This window comes from Hemicordylus capensis, chromosome 1 (genome assembly GCF_027244095.1).
Source record: "Hemicordylus capensis ecotype Gifberg chromosome 1, rHemCap1.1.pri, whole genome shotgun sequence".
In the NCBI taxonomy this organism is placed as follows: domain Eukaryota; kingdom Metazoa; phylum Chordata; class Lepidosauria; order Squamata; family Cordylidae; genus Hemicordylus; species Hemicordylus capensis.
The window spans coordinates 180505974-180525722 of NC_069657.1; the positions used below are offsets into that span (position 1 = coordinate 180505974).

Consider the following 19749-nt stretch of genomic DNA (forward strand, 5'->3'; position numbering starts at 1 on the left):
TTTGACGGGCCTGTATCCAGGTTCACTTTTAAAATGAACACAGGTACAATCATCTACACAAACACATATGAATGTACAGACATCTGTACACTCATACAGCACAATATCTGAATTGGGCTATTGTGTAATACAGAGCTGTTCCTTAAAATAAGAAATCTAGCTGCTCCAAGGGTCAGACTATGTGGTGTACTCAGACATGCTCTCAATGCAAACATGTCTATTTCTTTTTAACTGAAAAGCATCCGTATGAGTTATTCCCATACAGTTCGACCCTTAGCATATATGCTCAGAAGTAAACTGTGCTTGGAGTAAAGATACACATTAAGATGATTATTGATTACCGGTTTATGCCTGTCTCTTTGCTCAATATCCTTTGTATTTGGTGTGTCCCCAGAATCCATGCTTCAGATTATGCCTGAAAGCTAGCACTAGGTTTTAGTGCCAGCTTTGATCTGTCTTTCTTTGATCACACACATCATTCTTGTGCTAGAGCCCAAACACCCATTTATGGTTGTGTAAGCCCAAACTCATAGAACTATACTTCATTCTTGGCAAATTAAACTTTATTATTATTATTTATTTAATTTATATGCCGCCTGACTCCAAAAGCTCTAGGCAGTTTACAAAAATAAACACAATAAAAACAGAATAAAACTGACAATTAAAATTTAAAACATTAAAAGATTACCACAATTTAAAAAATTTCAACAGCAATTAAAAATGTAAAACATTCAGAGATTATTAAAAGCCTGGATAAAAAAGTGTCTTGAGGGCTCTTTTAAAGGCTGGTAATGCTCTTAAGGCACGAATGTCTATAGGGAGCGTATTCCACAGCCCATGAGTGACTATAGAGAAGGTCCGCACCCGGGTCGTGGCCATATAAGCTGGTGGTATACGGAGACAACCTCTCTTGATTATTTTAATGTGCGGTGGGGATCATAACAAAAATCCAAATTTATTTTCAGAGAAGAGGGAACCTGAGTCATTCCTCTCACAACTATGAACAACTCCACTGGATGTGAACTTGTGGATGCAATATGTACAGAATAGAATTGCTTCTTCACTGCATGTATTGCCACATAATAAGCCTTCCATTGGGCTTTGTACATTGTCTTATTGGATTCAAGTAGAGTCTTCCTCCACGTACGCTCTAGTTTCTCCCTTGCCACTTCAGTTCTTGTAGCTGTTCAGTGGTGCTAGTTTCGAAGCAGAGTGGAGAAGACACTTAGGGGCAGTAGTGTCTACTGCCTTGGTAAGCTCCCTATTCCAGGTCTCCACCAGGGCATCAACAGAATCACCAGCAGAACCAACCCTAGAACTCCTTGGGTGGACCATCCTAATAGGTCCTGCACCCATGAAGAAGTGGGTTGTGGCCACGAAACCAACCTTAACCAGATGGTGGTCTGTGCATGACAATGGAGGCACTCTAGGAGTCTCTACCCACGGAACACCACCCTGATCTGAGCAAAAGACCAAACTGAAGGTGTTACCAGCAGGGTGTGTTTACCCCGTGACCAGTTGGGAAGGATAGGCCCATACTTATCATGATGACTACTATGAACTCCTGAGCTGCACCAGACAAGTCAGCCCCAAAGTGAACATTGAAGTCACCCAACACCAAAGCCTGGGTGACTCCAACATGAGCTCCGCAACCAGCTCCTTCAGCTCAGTTAGGGACTCCATTGGGCAACAGGGTGCCCGGTACACCAATACAATCCCCAATCTATCCCAAGTTCCCAGGCAAGATACACACACTCGATATGGTCCAATTGTCTCACAGGGATCCTGGTAAGGGAGATGTTATTCCAATAGACTAACTATTCTCCACCCCCTTCCCCTAACCTGCTGCACCACTGAGTACCCAGTAGGGAGGAGCTGAGCTCATAATGGGCCATTAGTTTCCTCCAACCAGGTCTCAGTTATACAAGCCAGGTCGTTTCATTCATCTGTGATTAAATCATGGATGATCTTGATCTTATTTGAACCAACCTGGCATTGCAAAGGAGCAAGGTCAGGTTCTGCGGATAAATGGAATTACACAGTGAGGTCTGAATGCTGACAAGGCAACTGGAAGTGGAAACAGTTATTAAATTTCTGATCTCCCTTCCCCTGTAATGGCCTGCTGACCTGCCAACATCAAGACTTCTATTCCCCACCACTACTGTAATAGCCACTACAGACCTTCCAGAAGTGCCCCCTATGCCTCCACCTATACCAGAGCCCTGACACATAGCTATAAATAGCCAGGCAATAAAAGAGAGGCCGGCACTATAGGGAAGGAGTCCAAGATGATAAATAAATTGGCCTCAGCCCCACCCCCAAAGACCACCTCCAAAGGGCTTCCACTTGCAGGTGGTGCGCCTGCTGGCGAGCTGTGCCGGAGGCTGCACCCTCATTGCCGCCCTCCCTTTTTATGGGCCAAGAGTTTGAAAAGCCCCACTCACAGGAGCCTGCCACCCGCCTATGGGGCAGGGCTGGCCCAGCTGTCCAGTATCTGAGCAAATTACGGAAGGCAGAGCAGCCAAGGAGCTGCCAAGGAGGACAGTGGTGGGAGAGGAAGCCCCAGGCAAAGCCAAGCCAAGCCTGCAGCCAACCTCTAAGCCAACCTCCCCCACCCAGAAGGGAAGCAGGGGAGGGGAAACGATGAAACAGACACCTTTCAACGTCTCCTTCACCTTCAAAGTGCCTTGATAATATTTATAATATTAATAGATGGATGTTAGGTGACCATATGAAGCGTCCTTATACTGAGTCAGACCATTGGTCCATTCACCTCAGTGTTATTCCTCTGCCCGGGTGAATGATGCTCAGCCTGTTCTAGATGGGGTTTCGCTCCCCCTGAAGGACCAGGTTCGCAGTCTGGGAGTGCTCATTGATCCAGCATTGTCGTTAGGGCTGAAGTGGTCTCTGTGGCTCGAAGTGCCTTTTTATCAGCTTCAGCTGATATGCCAACTGCAACCTTAGCTGCATAGAGATAGCATGACCACAGTAACTCATGTTCTGGTAACCTCTCGCTTAGATTACTGCAATGCATTGTACGTGGGGCTGTCTTTGAAAACGGTCTAGAAACTGCAGATGGTACAAAATAGGGCTGCAAGATTATTAACTGGGACTGGACCTTTTGGGCATATTACATCAGTGCTTCCTCAGCTGCATTAGCTCCCAGTCCATTTATGGGCCAATTCAAAGTGCTGGTTTTAATCTCCAGAGCCCTCCATATGGCTTGGGACCAGGTTGTCTGAGAGAGTGCCTTGCCCCATATGTCCCAACTGGTACCTTAAGATCTCCTTCAGAGGCCCTCCTCCAAATGCCACTGCCAAACGAGATGAGGTGGGTGGCTATAAGAGAGAGGGCCTTTTCAGTGGTTACACCCCATTTATGGAGTAGCTTTCCCAATGAGGCTCGTCTGGCTTCATCACTTTGTTCTTTTAGATGCCATGGAAGACCTTTTTGTTCACTCAGGCATTTTTAAATTTTGATTTTGATTTTTAAATTTGATGTTTAAACTGATTTTAAAAGTGTTTTTAAATTGCTTTGTATTGTATCCCCCCTTTTTAATCTGTTATGTGTTATATGTTTTTATTTTATATTCTAATGCTGTGTTGTGAGCTGCCCAGAGAACAATTTTGTTTGTTTGTTTGTTTATCATATTTTTATACCTCCCCAAACACAAGTTCTCTGGGCGGTATTATAATTTGTTATCGATTGGTTAACAAATAAAGTTTATTATTATTAATCATCATTATTAATATTTACACTGACCTGAAGCACCTCTCTGAGGTTGCAGACAGGGGTCTATTCCAGCCCTGCCTGGAGATGACAGTGATTGAACCTGGGAGCTTCTACATATGAAGCATGTGTTCTTCCATTAGGGAGGTGCACAGACTAGGTTTCCTGGTTTGGCTCCAATTGGGACCGGATTTGAACCGCCTAGGGTGGCTTGAGCTTGACTGAAACAGAGCCAGTTCCAGTCCAGGCATCGAGCCTGACTGAGCCGGCTCACGAACAGGCTGGCAAGTGTAACTGGAACTGCTGGCTAGACACTGCAACTATGCTTTGGGTCTGCATTTGTTTGGCTTGGGGAGCAGTTTGGCTTCAGTAAGTATCAATTTGAGCAAGTTTTGGTGTACTGGAAAAACAAGGAGACAGAGTCTTACAGTTCATCAAGTTTTATTAAGGGTATACAGAGGTACAGAAGACAAACGTTCAGTCAGGCAAGGCAATAAAACTTAGCTAATAGGCAAGAGTATGGCTAGCAGTAATTCAGCTTAAAGTCCTAATTAGAAATTGATTGGCTGGGCTGAGGTGCTTAGACTAGAGCCTGTCTTAAGGCTTGCCATGAAAAGTGTGTAGATGGCAGAGAGGATCGGGGTGGGTGGGTGGGGGGTGGAGGCTTAGAAGGGCAAGAGGTTAGTTCACCTATCCTTCCTGATTTTAAGTTAATGCTTTCATTGCACATTGGCAAGGAGGCTTCAACTCAAGGGATCAGGCAGGAAGAAGTGGAGTCAGGACTGGAGGGGCTACAACTCATATGGATGTGAGTCCATAGGATAATTATCCAAGCCATTCTGCTTACCCAGAGGGTGGCAAAGAAATCTATTGCCACTCAAACCTAATCACTCTGAGGGTAGGTTGCCCAACAGAGGCATGGGTAAAGTGATGTAAATGTGTTAGATGTGTTGAATAGAACTGCTGGGCTAACTATCTCAAGGACAGGATGCCTCTTTTCAGGTGTCTAGATTACACATCTGATGTGCTCATTTATCTGAGTCCTTGCCAGCTAATGTGTTGGTTTTAGAATGGGTTGGGGAATGCACCAGTTATCTGTGTACCTCCCAAGGAGTGCGCCACTGTTATCTCTTGTTATCAAGAAAGGGAGGATTCCTTTCTTGATTAATTTGCCCTCTGAAATGGGATCTGCTTGCCAGCTACTGCCTTCTCTCTGAAAGAGAAGGATGGGGACGTCCCATCCAGTCTTTGCTATTCTGACTCACGCTTTATATTAAACCACGCTTTGCTCATGCTGAGCAACCAGCTGTGAGTCTTGCCAAACATAGGCAGGTGAAACGTTCACAGTAGGGACTATGATCTTGCAGTTTCGGGCTGTATACCCTTCCCAAGTAGTACAGATAGAGAGAGGTGTTCTCTGGGCTACCCCTAAATCGGGCTGTCTGGCAACAAGGGGTATAGTTGTAATGGGGAATCTGGTGAGGATTCCCCATTACAAGTAGATGCAGTGGGGGTGTGAGAAAAGGTAGTCTTTACCTTAAAAATAAGGTATCAGTGGGGACAGTGGAAGTGGTTGCGTTGGGGATGATGGCGGAGATGCCTCCAATCCCTCTGCTGGCCTCCCAGACGACAGGCTAGGCAGTCTGTGGCCAGGCTTGGGCCTCTGCACACACATGGAGGCCATTAGAGTGACTTCCACAGGTGTGCAGAGGCCATTTGCATCATCCTGCAAGAGGCCATTTGTACATGCACAGAGGCTACTCTAATAGCTTCTGCATGTGTGTAGAGGCCCGGGACTGCCATTTGGGAGGCTGGGGGGGGGGGCGCGGGTTGGAGGAGCCCTCACCGCTGCCACCTATCTCTCCATGGTTGCTGCCATGGAAACTTCCATAATTTAGCATAGGGAATTTCCTTTACTTGTAATGGGGAATCCTTGCTGGATTCCCCTTTACAAGTATACTCTCTGAGCTGACCCACGAAGTATCCCCACCCCCAAACCGGGCCAGCTCAATGTCAAGCCTAGCTTGAAGCAAGCCAGTGCACACATCCTTACTTACAGACCCATTGTTCTCCCATAGTAACCATCTGCAAATTATGGCAGCCATTTCCTGCTGAAAGAAGGTGTGAGGTCATCTACTTAGAGGTCTACCCTGTTATTTATTATAAATGTTTATATCTGCCTTTCTTTTGTAAAATTCAAGACATTCAGATTATTAAGAGAGTCTAGCTAATACAGTTTTGTGTTTCTAAAAAAATCAAGTTTGTTCACATGATGACCCTGGGAACTTAAAGAAGAATGATGGGGCTTGGCTAAGAAGCAAATGGGCTCTGATGTCAAAAGTCTTTGACTCTTGGGGTTCTGTTGTTTTTAAAAATGATATTTTGAGAATGACTTGAGAGGCCCATTCAAGAGGTACAGAAGGGAAAGAAGGGAAGAACGCCTCACTCAAAATTTTGGGGGGAGAGGAAAGACACCGTTGCGGGTGTGAAAAATGTATCTGAGGAATTAAAGATATGAGTTATGAGGCTTGGCAGGGGGGAGTCAGTAAAATGTTTGTGTGGGGACTCCTCAAATGCTTTGAGAGGATCTGCACCTTGAAGGTTAAAGGAATTTCTTTGTACCTTTTGTGTAGAGATTTTGCTTGTACTGTATTGGTTATTTTAAGAAGAAGGAACTTTTTTCAACAATCAAGTGCTAGAGCATGTGTAGTAATTGATTATATTATTTTATCCTCTCCGAGCTTTTCCATGACTGTATTCTGATCCAGACTAACTTCTGATCTCCCCCCTCTGCCGCCCTGCCAAAAAATGGGTCCTATCTTTGTTTTTTTGGACTGATCAAGCTATGGTTATTCATTGTAAATAAAAGGTAGGCTGGTGGGCGGAATCAAGAGCCCTACTGTTGTCTAAGTATATAAACTACTTGATATTATCCTCCTGATAATATTTTCTCATATACTTCCTTGCACATGCAGGTCTATTTAAAAAGTAATAGTAGGTAGTTTAAAAGTGACTGGGTTTAAACAGTGACTGGGTTTCCCCCCCTTCCTTTGGTGCTTAATCTGACACATCTGAAGGCAGACATTTTCAGTTTCACAGTACAGGCCACAGGCATGAGTTAAAGCCCTTCAGTTTAACTAAATTGTGGATCAAAGTATCATGTTGTTTTGTATATGCTGTTGCTCTCATTAGGTTGTGTGTCTGAGGTGTGAATATAATTATATTATATATTATATGCAGTCTCTACTGTGTGTTCTCATAAACTGAATATGCAAGAGACCACAGCTGAAAAACAGAATCAGCCTTTAAATTGCCCCAGGAAAGAATGTCAGAGAGCAGCTTCATGGTACTAGAGGTGTAAGAATGAATAGCTCGCTGTAAAAATTGCAGGGCGAATCTTCACCTAGCTTTCCTTCACTCTCTTGAATGCATACATGAGAGATGTGTAGTGCTGGAAAAATGAAGGTGTGGAGCAAGAATTTCATTATTGAAATGAGAGTTCAAGGATCATAATTTAGACCAGCCATTGATTTTTTTAATCACCTAGACATTATTACAGGCATTGCATAGAGTGATGACATCCCCCCTGATCAGAATAGCAAATTTGTTTCATTATGCAGTGATGGCTATGTTGGAATAAGCAAGCGCCCTTTCCCGTCCTTATCTTCTTTCTCTATCTGAAAAGCAGTAGGTAGGTCAGTCTGAACAATATATGACACAAGAATGAATTGCTGTATTTCTTATTCATAAGGAACTGGGACAACTTCAGCATTATATCATTTAGCAAATGGATCTGAACACATTGTCCCATGTTGTACACCAAACTCTGTATACTGAAGTAAATAAGAATTCAGTTATGTAACCACTTAATAATCTTCATAGGTATGTTTTGTGATATAGCTTTGTGATCCCAACCTTAGATTACTTCTGAACACTTCTTCTTGTGTGTCTCTCATCTCTTTTATTGCATAACTTGGATCAAAGTATCATATTGTAAGTGCTATTGCTATTGCTATTGCTATAACTTGGAGTGAGCAACTAGAAGGCTCACCCTTGCGTCATGATATGAGTGAGGACAGGAAGGCAAAGTCAATTAAAATTGCCTTCTCTAGAGGTTATAAATAAAAACTGCTCTATCCCAGAATTTTTGCTGCTTTATGTTTGTGGGCACTACTCATTGGACAAGCTTTAGAAACCTACCTTGTCCAACAAGTGGTCATTGAATGAGTGTCACAAGTGATGACCACTAGCAAGCAGCCTAATCTGACTTAACTGGTGCTGGTCTTGTGGTAGCAAACATGAATTGTCCCCTTTGCTAAGCAGGGTCTTAAGCCTGGTTTGCATTTGAATGGGAGACGACATGTGAGCACTAGAAGATATTATTGTAAAAAATGTGAGCACTGGAAGATATGGGGCTGCTCTGGGAACAGCATCTGAAGGTTCCCTGGCATCTTCAAGATAGGGCTAAGAAAGACTCCTGCCTGCAGCCTTGGAGAAGTCGCTACTACTATGCAGACAATACTGAGCTAGACAGAGCAAACTCAGTATAAGGTAGCTTCCTATGTTCCCAATTGCCAATAATTAGCTACTGCAAAAAGTAATTGCCTGTTGTGGAGATGATGTGATTATCTGAATCCAAAGAGCAGATTCACACTGCTAAACCCCTTCAGCCATATTGTCATATACCTGCACATGCTGCTTAGAGAAAAATCATTGTGAACAAGAGTATACAAGTGACAAGACAACCGCCCATTTTGTAACCTTAAGACCCCTCACAGCAGCCAAGTACATGCTCACAGTTATGGGGAATAATAAAACAATATAAACTCTCCTTGAGTCTGTAGGAGGTCTTCAGGTTCCTTGTTGTTAACAATGGTGAAACGTTGCCCTGTGGCTGGTCATCATAGGCCCAGTTAATTTTCAGTAGCAACAGACTCAATGTGTGGGAAGCAAGCATTGTTGCTAAGGTAGATTTCCGGAGTCTGGGGGGAAAATTGCCTTTTTGATGGAGAATAGAGAAGGAGTCAAGGTCAGTACAAACTTTGGGAACCGAACAGAAGCTGTGATGTAATACAATTTATTAAAACAGATCCACGTGAAATGAGGTCAGATGAAACAACCCCAAAAGATAGTGAAGCTCTTCTCATGATCAGTGAGAAGAGCTTTGGGGCTACCTGCAGGGAGAGCGGGCTTAGCCCGCTCTCCCCACAGACAAGCAGCCGCTCGTAGCTGGGCAGCCAGATAGGCTGCCCACACGACTACCGGCTCCATCATGGAGCCAGCAGGGGCAGTGGGGATCGGGGGCTGTGCAGCCCCCGGAAGTTCCAAGATGCCCCGCATGAGTGCACGGGGCGTTCTGGAGAGACCTCCAAGCCCAGGAGGCTGCTTTCAGCCTCCCAGTCGGGGGTCTACTTGTGTGTCGCTGCACGCCGCGGCAACACACGAGCAAAAAGATGAGGTTAACCTCATCTTAGGGGAGGGGCAGTTAGGCGGGCTAGCTGCCTTGGGAGCACCGGGCTCACCTGCGAGCCCGGTGGTTCCCATGATCCCTGGAAAGCGGGCTAAGCTCCCTTAGCCCGCTTTCCAGTGATCGTGAGAATAGCTTCAGTGTCTGACTCTCAGGTTTTTCTGAGCCATCCTAGCCTCATCTAGGTTGGGCAGAGGAAGAACATCTCCCAGATATCTTTGTGAGTGGTGAACAATGCCTGCACTTTGGGCGATTTCCACCCCACAAGCATTGGATCAAAATGGTGTTAAAGTGGTGTTTGAGAAGAGTGAGGGAATTGGTGACCTGACTGAGGGTCACCCATGACTGATGAGGAAACGCTGCCTTCATTCTGGTTGGCTTTGTTTTGCCTCCATGACATCTGTGCTGTGTATACATAATGGTACACTCATTCTTCACTCCCTCACTCTTCACAAACAACACTTTGACTCCATTTTGGTGCAGTTCTCGTCATTACAATATACTAAACTTCCCTGTATGCTGAATCTTTAAGAGTTTCAAAAGGCATAGGTTTTACAGGGTCTGCATTTACATTTGCCCAGTGGCAAATATTATTGGATCTCACTAACAATCTCAGTTGATGGAACAGAGGCAATTGTATTGTGCAGAAACTTTGTACTCTTGTTCTGATATGCTGCTGTGAAGCAATACTGATTCTGTTGAAATCAGCGTAGACCTTAACACTGAAGGGGGTGCATCATCCATAAGGTTTTGGTTTGCATTGGTTTTGGAAAAAGTCCCTGGGAAGGGTCCAGACTAAATTAGTCATGACAAAGTTCAACTGAAATTCATGCAACTTAAGTTAGTCATGTCTCATTTATTTCAATGGTGTTTAGTCATGACTAACTTAGTTTGGATCCTGTCTCTGTGTTATCTGGATCCTGTCTGTCATTAATGAAGATCATATGTCACTTGCTGTGAATGACCACTTATAAGTGCATATACATGTGGTTAAAGAAGACATACATAATCCTCACATATCATAGTGTGTGCAGAGGCTGACATCTTTACTAATGGTGCAGAGGCACCTCAAGAACATAAGAACAGCCCTGCTGGAACAGGCCCAAGGCCTACCAGCATCCTGTTTCGCATAGTGGCCCACCAGATGCCTCTGGGAACTCCACAGGCAAGAGCTGAGGGCATGCCCTCTCTCCTGCTATTGCTGCTCTTCAACTGGTATTTAGAGGCATCTTGCTTCTGAGGCTGGAGGTGGCCTATAGCCCTCAGACTAGTAGCCATTGATGGACCTGTCCTGCATGCATGTATCTATAAGAACATATAGCTAAAGGCAAGCAAGTTGCCTCTGCAGTGTTTAGTAATGCAAAGTCTCACAGCATGAATGGGGGAGGGGCAGATTTTACCAATCCCTTCTAACCCCTGGAAGTACTCCCCACGACCTGGAAATAAGCCCTCTGGGAACTACCTCTGGGTTGCAGTGAGCATTTCTGGGGGAAGGGCTAAGTGAAACTCCCCCTCCCCCTGCATCTTGCTACCCAAGATTCTTTAAGTGAAGATGGTAAGAATTGGGACCTAATATATGCAACGTATGTGCTCCCTCATTGCCTTAAAGGTCCTTGGCTGCCTTTGTCTTGCAGTCAAGTTTTAGCTTTCAAGATATTTATGGATATTTAGCATAGTTAGTTTTTCTTGTCCAGGACGAACAAGTCATTTCTGTTTAATCTCTTACTGCACAACTTAGGTTGTGTGTAGCACTTGGATGTTGGATTTACTCACCTGTCATCATCCCCCCCCCCCTTGTCTACCTTCAGGTGCCTTTTTCTTCCGGGTACAAGGAGAACCTATCCCCAAGAAATCCGCATGTTTGAGGCTCTTCCTCTGCAATGGAATCCTGGCCTGTGCTGGCCTGGGCCCTGCTCCTTAGCCTGTTTGCTGATTGCCTGAAAGTAATTCAAGCCCGAGACTTTACGGTGAAAGATATTGTCTACCTTCATCCTTCAAGTAAGATGCATAGAGGAGCTTAATGTAATAAGATGATGCCCTGTTCCTGTGAAAAGGGGAGACAACTAATATTCAAAGAGAAGATGCAGTAGATGGTATGAATAGGCTAGTCTTTTGCAGAAACTAAATGGGTTCCTAGAACTGGAAGACCAACTTGGTGTAGTTGAATGCCTTGTGCCAGATCAGTGATGACTGGTGCCCTTCTAAAGTACAGGTGCTCAAAGGTCTAATCTTTGGAGTTGCCCAAACACAAATGAAGACTAGATTTGCCAGTATCCGTGATAGCAAAATGGAACCTCCATATTTGGATTGTATACTTCATGCATGGCTTGCGAGTGCCCTGAGGTATCTTGATTGTTATGGAAACGGATTGTGGGACTGGACGGCCCTTGGTCCGGTTCAGCCAGACAGTTCTTATATTTTTATTGTTCATTTGAAAATTATGGCATAATGTCTTGGTCACAATTTCCCATTTCTCTCATCAGAAAATAAAATAAACCTTTAAAAACTAAAGTGCTTCTGGAACTGTGATACTGACTACGCATACTGGCAATTAAATATTTCTCTGTGACCCTCTTTTCCTTCCCACCCAACATACAATATTAACCTAAAATAGCTTCTTGAAACATAGCACTGGCTGCAAATACTAGCAATTAAATCATTAATATAAAAAGTGCTGATACTAGGATTCCCTGAAGGCATATTTAGCTACCTTTCAACACTTTCTCCCACTCCACCAACATATCCTGCCTCAAAAATAGATGTGCATAGGAAGCTGTCAAATTTGACAGTGGCTCTTCCTGATGGTTGGAGCTTATTGGGTCCTTCTCACCATTTTCCCCCACTTTCTCTATGATGTACAGGATTATACACATTTATTGCACTAATCTCTATGTTATGGGGGCAGGTGGAAAATACTGGGAAATGCCAGGGGATCCCTGTTTAAGAGGAGATCAACTTGGGATACACAGAGGCACACGCTATGCAATGCCTTGGTGAGATTAAACATGATCTAGATTTTTTAAAGTCTGAGAAGAATAAATGATGAATTGTTTTCCTGCCTTGTCCCACCATCCTGCGAAGAAAAAGCCAGTTGTGGAGTAAACCAAAATATGCAGAAGGAACTTCTAATATGCAAAGAATAGAAAGATCAGACTACCACTCAGATTTTTAGTAACTGCTGTGAATAAAAAAATATATGAGATACTAGAGGGAGAAGAGTTGGTCTATGGGAGGAGAACTGGTTTTGTGGGACCAAGCATGAATTGTCGCCTTTGCTAAGCAGGGTCCACTCTGGTTTGCATTTGAATGGGAGACTACATGTGTGAGCACTGTGAGAACACTTTGTTATGGGGCGACCAACAAATAAAGTTTATTATTGTTATTGTGGTTGATGATGATGATGATGATGATGATTTAAAAGATATTCTCCTTAGGGGATGAGGCTGCTCTGGGAAGAGCATTTGCTATCTTGCATGCAGAAGGTTCCAAGTTCCCTCCCTGGCATCTCCAGATAGGGCTGGGAGAGACTCCTGCCTGTAACCTTGGAGAAGCTGCTGCCAGTCTGTGTAGAGAATACTGAGCGAGATGAACCAATGGTCCAACTTGGTATAAGGCAGCTTCCTATCTTCCTAGTGTCCTCTCTAGTGCATGCATGGCGTTTGGAGGCCCTTTTTGCTCTCTGCTTATGTTCATTGTGGCATGCCCCTTTCTCTTCTCCATACTTTCTCCTCCCTTCCTCTTGCTCTTACAATTATCCTTAACTGGCCTATACAGGAGACCCAACATGCAAATCTGAAACAGGCTCTCATCTTCACAGAATTAGGAATCTTTTGAATTAGGTATGCTTGTACTTGCATAATTGCAAACCAAATCTCTCTCTTTTTGGAATTGCAACTAGTTTGTTTAAAAATTACAACAGCAATGATACAAAGCAAAAAAAGAAGAAGAAGATGACCACTACTTTTTTCTTACAGCTTGGAGTAAAAGGTGAATTACTGTTGACTGAGAGAGTTAATGGCCAGATATAGTTACAGGCAATTTTGTACACTGGGCAGTCACTTTTTATTTCTTTGAGAATAGTCCTCTTAAGGGACTGTGGCCTTGTGCTCCAAACCCAGTCTATCAGGCTTATTAAATCCTCTGATCATGAGCCAAATGAGAGTCTCTCACAGCTGTGGCAACTGCTCTTTGAAACTTCCTTTCAGTACTAGTAATTAATTTCTAAAAAAATAACACAGCTGAAGAAAGTACCAGGCACCAGGCTTCCAGAATCTTCAGCAGCTTCTCTTTGGTTTTTGTGTGTAATTATCATCATCATCATCATTATTATTAATTTGATTTCTATACCACCCTTCCAAAAATTGCTCAGGGCAGTTTACAAAGAGAAATAATAAATAAATAAGATGGCTCCCTGTCTCCAAAGGGCTCACATTCTAAAAAGAAACATAAGACACACACCAGCAACAGTCACTGGAGGTACTGTGCTGGGGGTGGATAGGGCCAGTTACTCTCCCCCTGCTAAATAAAGAGAATCACAGCTTTAAAAGGTGCCTCTTTGCCCAGTTAGCAGGGGTGTAGACATGAGGTATGGTAGTAGGAGGTTGGTGGCATTAAAGGGGAAATGTCCACACACATCTGACCAGTCGCTGATTGGTGATGGAAATGGTCTCCTCTCTGGACACTGTTCTAGTCCAAGGCAAAAGGACTGCTCCTAAGGTAGCATTTGGCTCTGCTTCCTAATATTCACTTGATATAATGTAAATATCATGGGGTGGGATGGGGCTGGTAGCATGGAAGGTGGGTATCAGTCCAGGCCCAGCAGTTACAGTGATGGAAATAAGTATTTGATCCCCTGCTGATTTTGTCCGTTTGCCCTCTGACACAGAAATGACCAGGCTATAATTGGAATGGTAGGTTTATTGTAGCTGTGAGAGACAGAATAACAACAAACAAACTCTCAAAAGCCCAGTGCCCAAAAGTCAGTGATGGATTTGCATTGTAGTGAGGGAAATAAGTATTCGATCCCTTCACAAAAGATGTCTTAGTACTTGGTGGCAAAACCCTTGTTGGCAATCACAGAGGTCAGACGTTTCTTGTAGTTGGCCACCAGGTTTGCACACAACCCAGGAGGGATGTTGTCCCACTCCTCTTTGCAGATCCTCTCCAAGTCGGAAAGGTTTTGAGGCTGATGTTTGGCAACCCGCACCTTCAGCTCCCTCCACAGATTTTCTATGGTATTAAGGTCTGGAGACTGGCTGGGCCACTCCAGGACCTTCATGTGCTTCTTCTTGAGCCACTCCTTTGTTGCCTTGGCTGTGTGTTTTGGGTCATTGTCATGCTGGAATACCCATCCACGACCCATTCTCAATGCCCTGGCTGAGGGAAGGAGGTGCTCACCCAAGATCTGACGGCACATGGTCCCGTCCATCGTCCCTTCGATGCGGTGAAGGTGTCCTGTCCTCTTAGCAGAAAAACACCCCCAAAGCATAATGTGTCCACCTCCATGTTTGACGGTGGGGATGGTGTTCTTGGGCTCATAGGCAGCATTCCTCCTCCTCCACACACGGCGAGTTGAGTTGATGCCAAAGAGCTCGATTTTGGTCTCATCTGACCACAACACTTTCGCCCAGTTCTCCTCTGGATCATTCAGATGTGCATTGGCAAACTGCAGACGGGCGTGTACATGTGCTGCCTTGAGCAGGGGGACCTTGCGGGCACTGCAAGATTTCAGTCCTTCACAGCGTAGTGTGTTACCAATTGTTTTCTTGGTGACTATGGTTCCAGCTGCCCTGAGATCATTGACAAGTTCCCCCCGTGTAGTTCTGGGCTGCTTTGTCACCGTTCTCATGATCATTGCAACTCCACGAGGTGAGATCTTGCATGGAGCCCCAGACCGAGGGAGATTGACAGTTGTTTTGTGTTTCTTCCATTTGCGAGTTATCGTGCCAACTGTAGTCACCTTCTCACCAAGCTGCTTGGCGATAGTCTTGTAGCCCAGTCCAGCCTTGTGCAGGTCTACAACCTTGTCCCTGACATCCTTTGACAGCTCTTTGGTCTTGGGCATGGTGGTGAGTTTGGAAGCTGAGTAATTGCTTGCTTCTATGGACAGGTGTCTTATACAGGTACTGTAACATGCTGGGATTAGGAGCACTCCCTTACAGAGGGTGTTCCTCCTCTCAGCTCGTTACCTGCATATAGTGAAAAGACACCTGGGAGCCTGAAATCTTGCTGGTTGATAGGGGATCGAATACTTATTTCCCTCACTACAATGCAAATCCATCGCTGACTTTTGGGCACTGGGCTTTTGAGGGTTTGTTTGTTGTTATTCTGTCTCTCACAGCTACAATAAACCTACCATTCCAATTATAGCCTGGTCATTTCTGTGTCAGAGGGCAAACGGACAAAATCAGCAGGGGATCAAATGCTTATTTCCCTCACTGTACATAAGAGGCTCCTGTATAGGATGTATAGTGGTACCTCTTAAAGTGGCGATTCTCTTAGATTTAGCAGAGGGAGAGCAACTGGCCCACTTCTCCTCTAGCACAGCATCCCACCTGTGGCTGTTGCTTGTTTGTACATTGTGTTTCTTTTTAGATTGTGAGCCCTTTGGGACAGAGAACCATCTCTGTGTGTGTGTGTGTGTGTGTGTGTGTGTGTGTGTGTGTGTAAACTGCTTTTAGAACTTCTGTTGACATGTGGTATATAAATTTAAATATTTATATTAATAGTCATAAAATATTTCAAAATTTCTGTCTGGCTCTTGTTGGAATCAGAACAAGCAGACTTTGAATATCCTCGTCTAGGTGCCACTGTTGAATTTCTAGGCACCATGGCTCTCTGGAGCCTGGGATTTAGGGGTGTGCACGAACTGAGGTGCAAGCACCGGTTCGGCACTGAGGGGAGGGGAGCAGGGAGCAAGAGCTTGAAGAAAGAGGAAAACAGGTCCTTACCATGCTGACCACACAAATGCGCATGTGCAGACGCCATGTGTTTGCTTGCGCCGTGTGGGGGTACTTGGGCTGAGCAGGCAGCTGCATGTAAGCAAGTAAGGACCTGCACACCTCTTTCTTAAACCCTCCCTCCCCTCCCTGCAGTGCCAAACTAGTGCTCGAGCCATGGTTGGGTATACCCCTACTGGGATTTGTCAAGCCCTTTAGTAGATTATCTATGACCACTCATTGAGTTTGAGGCTGAGCTGAGAATTGAACCAAGGGGCTCCAGCTCATAGCTCACACTTCTAACCACTGTTCCCTGTTTCAGCGGGGAAATGCTTGACTAACAAGCAGAAGGTTGCTGGTTCGAATCCCCGCTGGTATGTTTCCCAGACTATGGGAAACACCTATATTGGGCAGCAGCGATATAGGAAGATGCTGAAAGGCAAAATCTCATACTGCATGGGAGATGGCAATGGTAAACCCCTCCTTTATTCTACCGAAGACAGTCACAGGGTTCTGTGGGTGCCAGGAGTCGAAATCGACTTGACGGCACATTTACTTTAGTTACCGGCCAGTATTTTAGATAGTTTGCAAACTATGTTTCGTGATGTCAAAATGTCTTTATGTCAATTGATATATTGTACTTATTCTGTAACCATATGAGAGAACCTGATCCAGCAATTTAGGATCTGGGCTTTTAAAAAAAGAATTTAGTCCTTTGCCCTCTCATGTTTATTGGGATTTCAGCTCTTCCAACTCTTGCGCTGGAAACCATTCTCATCTCTAGCATATTTGATCTCAAAAGTAACATTATAGGGCAAGGGTTCCCAACAGAGAGTACTAGTACTCCTAGGGGCACTTGTAGGGCTCCCAGGGGGTACTCAGGGCCCTCCTGCTTCCCCATGCTGCAGCCACACAATTTGTTCCCCATCTGAGGGTCACTGCCTTGAAGCCTACATTCCCTCAGTGATGTGATGCAGAAGAAAAGGGAGGAGAGTGACGACTGGCTGGCTACCTACTGAAGCTCAGTGTATCCCTCCCTGGAGTCTGACTGACAGGCTTCAGAAAATTAGCAGTGAGTACTCCCATTAAGTGGCACAGCAGGGAAATGCTTGACTAACAAGCAGAAGGTTGCCGGTTCAAATCCCCACTGGTGCTATATCGGGCAGCGGCGATATAGGAAGATGCTGAAAGGCATCATCTTACACTGAGTGGGAGGAGGCAATGGTAAACCCCTCCTGTATTCTACCAAATAAAACCACAGGGCTCTGTGGGCACCAGGAGTCGAAATTGACTTGACGGCACACTTTACCTTTACCTTTACTCCTATTGAAATTAATAGGGCAAGTAAACATGTCTCATTAATTTCAATGGAAGTACTTATGAATAACTATCCTGTCTTATAGCTGTAACATTTAAATTGGTGTGTGGATACACACACAAAATCTCTATGAGGTACCTGAGATGAAGGTTAGGAACAGAAGGGGTACACTTTTAAAGAAATGGTTGGGAACTCTTGTTATAGGGCATCAAAGCACAGAATTCACTATCTTCTAGCCATCCTGTCACTTCAAGTGGGAGAAAAATGTGTTACAGGACAGAACAGAAGGAAAATGTGATGAGTAAGAAAACCAAATTACAGAGAGCCATGAGCACCGAGCACAGCTGAATAAGTAGTTTTGAATACCTTGGCACTGGAATCCTATTCCTTGGCATCAGATTTGTAGGTGCTTGGGAACCCAAGCACCAGGGATGTTTTCCAGTCTTGGCAGCAGGTATAAAGCCTTCTTTTCATCTTTCTTTTGGAAGATACTGGTTCCTTTTTGGAGCAGAGGACTAAACTGTTTCAGTGTTCCAAGGCCCAAGGCATCTTTTGTGAGTTAGTAATGATAGTATGATCTATGAAGTTGATATAGGCTGCTTGCCAATGCACAATCACTATAACAGGCTTTCATTTTTCCCAGGAGGAAGAAAGTAATCACTCTTTGACAGCTCCTAGATAATACAACCGTGAAAGTCTATGCTTTAATTCAGGCCTCTTATGAAAAAAAAGCATAATCTCGCTAACAGCTGTATAATGGAATGTTCCTCAAAAGCCAAAATTAACTAACACTTTATATTGATCAAGATGTTTCTAAGGCCCTGGCGAGATACCAGTTCAGAAAATTTGTTTGTCGAACTAACACTCTTCTTTGAAATTAAGCATCATCTCATCTACACAAGAATTTGTTCTTCACGTCTAAGTCCACAGATCTTTGTTCACTGTTGCAAATGTTTATCATATGAAATGTATGTCTGGTCCTTTTGTATTCTATTTTCTTGCCTCAGTTAAGCAAAAGCTAAAATTTTGTAGCATAGTCTAGCATAGTCAGTGGTTGACTTGATGAGGAAAATTGCTTAAAGCAGTCCCTTTGAAATTAAAAGGATCAGTTAGGCAATGCCACTGAATCTAATCAGGGGCTTATCGCTGTAGACAAGGCCTTCCCAGGACTAAGGGTATATCTACAAACTTATATGGATTTTATACCAGTTTAACTATCACAAACTGCTTCTTCCCAATCATCCTTGGAATTGCAGTTGTTTGAGGGTGCAGATAATCTCTGTGTTGGAAATCCCTACCCCCACCCCCTACCTGAAGTATACTTCCCAGTGGAGAGATGAATTTACTGTTAAACCGCACAATCTAGTGCACATTTGCCCAGAAGTAAGTCCCATTTTGTACAATGGGGTTTACTAATCCTGAGTAAGTGTACATAGGATTGTAGCCACAAGGCTATAAAGCAGATGTGCCCTGTAAATTAAATTTCCCTCTTTGTAGCAAAGGACTGGTTGAAGTCAGTCAAAGAAGGGGAAGCAGAACAATATACTTTACAAATAGGTCCTGGCGGAAGCACACATTCAACCGTGCATCTGTAGCACTATCCGAATCTAGGGGTTCTTAAACGGTGTTGCACTGAGAACTGCTGTTTATGGCTTACTTCTTTTTGTGGACTGTTACCTTTCTTATATGGCCACTGTGGCAGCCAAAACCTGTAAAGCTTCTGAATTCAAAGTTGACTGCTTCACTTGTTCTCACTGGGAGTGGGGAAAGCTGTGCAAACAGCTGGGGATTTCTTTGGAGCTAGAGTTGCCTGGATTGCGGAAAAGGCCTGCTGCTTTTTTGTTTAAATCTTAAAATGTTGCAGTTTGTGGATGAAGATGGGTCCCAGATTTTAAAAGGTTGACGTTTACTTCTGTAAAAGATCTTAATATCTTTTCTTCTGTAAAATATAACCTTCTCCCTCTGCTAATAGGCAGAAAGGCACCTTGGTGGCTCTCTTAAATTTGACAAGGAGAGAGCAGCTGTTCCTATTCAGCCCAGCATAGCATCCCTGCCCAGGGACGGTTGCATGCTGGTGTGTCTCCCTTGTGTTTTCCTTTTTATACTGTGAGCCCCTTTGGGACAAGGAATCATCTTCTCATTTCTTTGAGAACTCTTTTGTTGTTGTAGTTGTTACCAAGTGGTAAATAAATGTGACATTAATTGATCAGTGATATTTTAAGTTATAGATGGCTTGTCAGCCATCTTGGGGCACACTTTAACTTTGTTTTTAATGTTCGTCTTTCCCCTGCCCAGTC

The 19749-nt window shown here is 44.1% G+C and overlaps 1 protein-coding gene across 6 annotated transcripts in view; it reads left to right on the forward strand.

The window, feature by feature from the left end:
* LYPD6 (LY6/PLAUR domain containing 6) overlaps positions 1–19749 on the forward strand; it is an 89601-nt gene that overhangs the window by 63813 nt on the left and 6039 nt on the right. Inside the window, exons 1-2 of one of the 6 annotated variants that reach the window (XM_053287056.1) lie at positions 5751–5850; positions 11005–11194. In XM_053287056.1, coding sequence (XP_053143031.1) covers positions 11077–11194 — 118 coding nt within the window. In that variant the 5' untranslated portion in view covers positions 5751–5850; positions 11005–11076. Of the gene's footprint in view, positions 1–5750; positions 5873–6278; positions 6331–11004; positions 11195–19279; positions 19351–19749 lie in introns of those variants that run through there. The other 5 variants (XR_008314160.1, XM_053287054.1, XM_053287057.1 and 2 more) reach the window with 5 other exon arrangements.